Below are 5747 nucleotides of genomic sequence, written 5' to 3'. Positions count from 1 at the left end.
CGCGTCTGACAGCGTCGGGGCGGGGCGGGGCTCCCGCCCCGTCCCGCCCCCCGGGTCTTTGGGGTCCACCGCTCCTGTAAACTCACCGGGGATTCTATGAGGATCATTCTGCCAGTCAATCAAGTCATGAAGCCAGGATCTCAAGACGTCACTGAATTGAGTTTGCTCTTTTGCCTTTCCCGATTCTCGATCGCTGCCATTGTCGTCAGCTTATTTTCAACAGTGTTGACAATGTACACGGCGATGGAGCACCTTGAACTCATTCCAAGATTGTGTGTTGAAGACAGCTTTGCTTATTTATATGGAATGAAAGTTGAGACGTAAAACTGAGGCTGTAAAACTAGCCGGGCTTTTAATTGCTACAGCATTTAGAGTTGTTCTCTGTGTTGATGAGTTACTCCCTTCCACCTCTCAATTTACAATCACAAATTGTAGAAATACATTTAGATTCCTGACTCTAGTGGCAAAACAAAAACAAAAAACAACCTTTCACTGCTCTTGTGTTTCTGTATTGTGAGCACTACACTCTTCCGGTATCTGTAATGTGAATTCAAGTTTCTTTGTAAACTATATTCTTTATTTACAGTAGATTACAATACAGTAGAATTACAAATAAAATGAAACGGAAGACAGCAGGGCAAGAGGGAGTATTTACACAGCACATTCGAAATCTATGGCGGTATGTTTTTAATATGGAGACTAACTTCTCAGTTACCCTCATCACTGCCTAGCCAAGTTGGAGCTGTTCAAATGCTACCTCCTAGTGGTAGTCAACGGGAACTTCAACACATGATCACAGAAAGTTAAAGTCGTCAGCTGAGATTTCAAAGTGTGCCATTTCAGCAAAACGGTGAGAAAAAAAACAGCACAGAATGACCGGGTTGGCAATGAACTAGGAAGGAAGCTGCAGTTTTGGTTCCTCTATTTCAAACACAAGAGAGATTAATAGGAAACATTTGCTTCTCTTCACACACGAACCCTGCTGTGTCGTCTAGCTTCTGTCTTACAAACCTCTACCTCATCAAAAAGCGATGTCCTTTCACATGATTGTGAATGGCGAGGACAACATAGCAATGCTAAAGCAAGTATTTGCCATTGCCAATAGGAGACACCTTCAGTGTTACAAATCTGTGGACAGGCTACCCGTGAGAAGTGGCATCTTGAGGTTAAGGAGGTCCTGGGTGGGGTGTGGTGGGGTGGTGGGGGCTTCAGGAATAAATACACTTTCACATTGTGAGGAACTTCCCCTTGCCTGGGACGAGTTGATCAGTCAACCATGGAGAATGCCAGTTTACTCTTATTATAACAGAAGAAATCTTGTATTTGGAATTTCAGCCAGAAGCGATAGAGGTATCTGTTTCTGTTGATAATCCATCAGTTAATAAATCGGACAATGATTTGTAGTATGGGTACAATAGTAATCTAGAAGTATTTGCTTACAGTTTGGTGCATGGTTTCCTGCCGTGACACACTGATGCAGACCATAAGCAGAAATGTACCTGGTGACAAGGTGTAGGAAGGGTTTGCTACCCTAAATGACAGCGGGGAGTAGTACAGGCAGGGGCTGAATACCACAGGGTCGATGCCGAAGAACTGAAATTCCAGATACAGGATTGTATATATGCTGCTGTATGCCAGAACATGTCATGGCTTTGCACAATGTCTGTACAGATGATAATTATGCTACAAGCAATGCTACTGCAGATGCCAGTGTTCTCTACTGTAATTATTTTAAAGATAACTAATCAACTACATTCCACAGCCATACTCTGGGCACTATATTCTGTATGTTGTGGCTTGCGGTCGCATACATGGCACATACCGTTTGGACTGGGTGGATGTATACTACAGCTTGATGTCGTTAACATTAATTGTGTTTCTTTTAATTGTATTTAGCACACAAATGCTGTGCAAAATCTGGTATCCGTTTGGCTATTTAATTTTTAACAAAAGGAACTTGCCAGTGTGTGTCATTATTGTATTAAATGTAAAGAAAAAAAAGTTATTAAACTGTTCACAGCAAAAGCAAACCCAATGAATATATTTTCAATAAAATGTTACATTCAATAAAATGTTTTCTAAGACCACATTTTTTGTTTGCTTGTTTCTAATATGCTTGAAGCAAATGCAACAGAATGGAATTAAAAGTCTGGTAGCCACTGTATAAATCTTCAGAGAGACCGATACACGAGCATCTTTACTCAACTTTTAATGGGAACAGTGTGGATTACCTGCAAGTATAATGGACGAGGCGATGCAAGGAGAATCTCTTTTGTAAACAGGGTTATTGTTAAGCTGAGGACATTCAAGGCAACAGAATATATACAGGTAGCAGGAAAGCTCATTCAAAAAATAAAACCCCTGAAACAAATAAAATATTTAAATATTTATTATTAAAAAAAAAAAAAAATCTGTGTCATGGCTAGCCTATTAACGGCAGTTTTATGTAATTATAGAATACAAAATCATACATAATAGAAATTCTGTTTGATAAGCAGTAGCAAAAAATAAACAAGGTTACAAAGAGCTAATAGACATTAATACATGTATTAGTTTTATACAGGGAACTTAATACTTGTCACAGTCACAGGTACTGTTGCTTTAAGGATTCACACATGTTTAAACATGTTGAAACCACTATTATACGTCCCTTTTTGGATTTTCTTCATAAACTTTCTAAAATGAAAATTTGGAAACATTAGCTGCCGTACAAGGTAGAGCAAAGAAATAAGAGTTATCCCATTTAAAAAAAAAAGATTCAAGGCATCAAGCCCTGAAATATAACTTTACACACACACACACACATAAAACATAATGCACAGCAGAAACATCTTCTCAAAAATGTTGAATTCTGACATTGTCGTCAACAAAAGATGGGAGGACAAGAAACCGGGCCCTCTATAAAGACCAAGACAAGAAAGGGAGTTTTCCTTTTCCAGTATCAAAAATAAAACTGAGTATGGTGCGATAACCTTACAAAGACCGGCAGTTTGGGCGTTTCCAGTTAAAAAATCTGATTTAAAATGGAAATGAATTCTGAAGCCCTTCCCAACCAAGTTTCAGGCCAACACATTAAAACAAATAAAACAGCGATGTTTGCAAATTATATACACATACATATTGAATCGACTGACACATACAATATTCAAAGCGCATCAAGACATTATTATTATTTTTATTATTATTATTTTATTTACACTAACAGTATCTCATCTTGAACCAGACCAGCATACGGTGGGAGAGTTTTAGCGATTTCATGGCAACATAGCCTATAGGTATTGCAATTATATTGAGTAACAGCACAGAACACCTGCTACCCACTGGGAGAAAGACAGCTTTAAAGAAGAAATGAGAGATTCCATTAGTTTTTGTTCCTTAGAAGGGTTGCTTCAGATAACCTTTGTCAAAAGAACAAGTCAATTCCTAATAAAAAAAAAAGAAAAAAGCAGCAGCCATTAACGCTACAGTAACACTAATAATAAATAATAATAATAATAATAATAATAATAATAATAATAATAATAATAATAAATAAATAATAACCATGGTGATGAACATAAATTTTCATTTTTTTAGTTCCCGGTATCTATAATAATATTAATGTTACCATGTGTGAAGCTAATACTTTAGTGAAAGACCGTGCAGCTATAATAAATGCAAACAAAAATAAAAATAAATAAATACTACGTTGTGTGATGGTGCGTTCCTTTAATTTGTCGTGGATGGTGTTCTCAGAGATATGATAAATATCCAAGTTATTGTAACTTTAAATCTGCAGCCCCCAATATTTTTTTAATATAACAATATGTTTACATTTTACAGTCAGTCATACCATCAACCAGTGCCTTTGAACAAATCCAACTAGGAGGCAGTTTGACAAATGATTATATACAATGTGGAGTCAATTTGTCCAAAAGCCCAGGATGATATATACATAAATAAATTAAAACTACACATACATTATGGTCTAGTGAAGATGAAACACAATGAATGCCTTTTTTATTATAATACAATAAAATCTAACCTCCCTGGTACATTGTGCAGTCAGAAAACCTTTTCCCTGACTTGTGAGTTCCTTTCATTATTATTATTATTATTATTATTATTATTATTATTATTATTATTATTATTATTATTATTATTAATGGCCTGCATGTAAGTGTATGGTGCACAAGCAGAACATCACAACTTTCAGAAGCTCATTCTGTGGTTAACCTTTGCTATGACTGTCAACTGCCAACAGCACTGGCTGAACCTGTACTAAATAGTTCATTATGCAGACAATAGTACACAAACACATGCCTGAAAATGAACACCGTTAAAAAAAAGGGTCTTTTTGACTCCCTGCCTAGTCCACTAGGTATGTGACACGTCAATAACAATAGACAACATTCTACCTATCTTCTTTTTGCCACAGTGATGGCAGTCTCATTAAACATGACTGATTATAGCACTCCTGCTGGTGGTAGTTCAACACAAAGGTGCTTTAACAAAATAGTAAGGCATCTTATTTACAATTAAGAAATCTAAAAATATTTTTCACGTTTGTACAGTGCAGTCATATATGAAGAAGGGGATTAGCCTAATTGGATCCCGCAGAAATGCAGCAATGAGTTACAGTGCGCATTGCAGCAAGTTAGTAACCCATCCTGAGTTCACAAAACTAGCCTGCAAAAACAAACACTATTCAATTAGGTACGAGTAAATGTATGTACACGTGGTTAATGCCTGGTGATAATCCGACAAGTAGGCATAGTGGCGAAAATAAATAAATAAATAAATAAAAACATTCCATTGGATAAATGCTCCATTTTTTTTTCCTTTTTCAAATTATCCATCATATAGGCCTTTGTAAAATAGCTTGAGTGATTTTCACAAGCGATCCCTGAAAACGGATTTTCATCTAAAACACATTTCCCTCCCTGTTCAGTATTTCTTTCAATACCCCTATTCTTTTTCTGATTGCCATCCAACAACGGTGCAGCACTGGCTGCCCAACGTGTGCCGACAGACACCGGTGGTATAGAATTCCCTATGCGTGTTCTACTACTCCCCCTGTAGTCCTGGGATTTGGCTTTATCCCCACTGCTCTCGTCAAATGATGGAGCTGTTACTCTGCGTTGCTTACATCACAAAAAGATCGAAATCCCAAACCACATCCAAACCCATTCTGCATCCCAAGGCCCAATACAAAACCATCTCATGCTGCTGCTGTAATGCTTTGACCTCTTTGACTGCGTCACGGTCCTGTATAGACATCAGTTATTTGTTTTTGTGCAGGCCGCTAGACATTTCAAACGTGTTAATTTGCCTCACTTGTAACTTTTCTCTGCTACACAGGTAACTCTTTTCTTTTCATGAAACACAATTTTAAAAACTCAGCGAACCAGACCATGCCTCCAACTAGCTTTAAGCCTTGCATTTTTCTATTATGCACTGGTTGCATTTCCTCTGTCAGACAGAAGTTAAATGAGTCCCGGTGTATTGTGAAGGCGATCCTGGCTGTGTAGACCTCAGAAGCAGGAATCCCGGAGACGCTCTACAGCTTGGTTTCAGGCCCTCGCGCTGTTAACACAGGGAAAGAGTCTCGTATCCTAGCAACCTCCACTGCACAGAGATGTCCAAACACCTTGTTATACCATTCAGGAGAGCGGCCCCTGAAAACAGAACAAAACAATGTAAACTACATACCTTTAGATACTCAATTTGACATCATGCAAGTGGGAGCACAGGTGTTTGTTTTCTGC

The 5747-nt window shown here is 37.8% G+C and overlaps 1 protein-coding gene across 3 annotated transcripts in view; it reads right to left on the bottom strand.

Annotated features, from left to right (window-relative positions):
- Window positions 1-3557: 3557 nt before the first annotated feature.
- The window catches only part of LOC121318937 (stAR-related lipid transfer protein 13-like), a 37035-nt gene continuing 34845 nt past the window's right edge, over window positions 3558-5747 (bottom strand). For all 3 annotated transcript variants that reach the window (XM_041256151.1, XM_041256153.1, XM_041256152.1), the window contains exon 14: window positions 3558-5657. In XM_041256151.1, the coding sequence (XP_041112085.1) occupies window positions 5540-5657 (118 nt within the window). In that variant the 3' untranslated portion in view covers window positions 3558-5539. The remainder of the gene's footprint in view (window positions 5658-5747) is intronic.

Source organism: Polyodon spathula, chromosome 7, assembly GCF_017654505.1.
Source record: "Polyodon spathula isolate WHYD16114869_AA chromosome 7, ASM1765450v1, whole genome shotgun sequence".
NCBI classification, from domain to species: Eukaryota; Metazoa; Chordata; class Actinopteri; order Acipenseriformes; family Polyodontidae; genus Polyodon; species Polyodon spathula.
The sequence above is the reverse complement of the archived record's forward strand: the minus strand, read 5'-3'. Positions and strand labels throughout refer to the sequence as shown.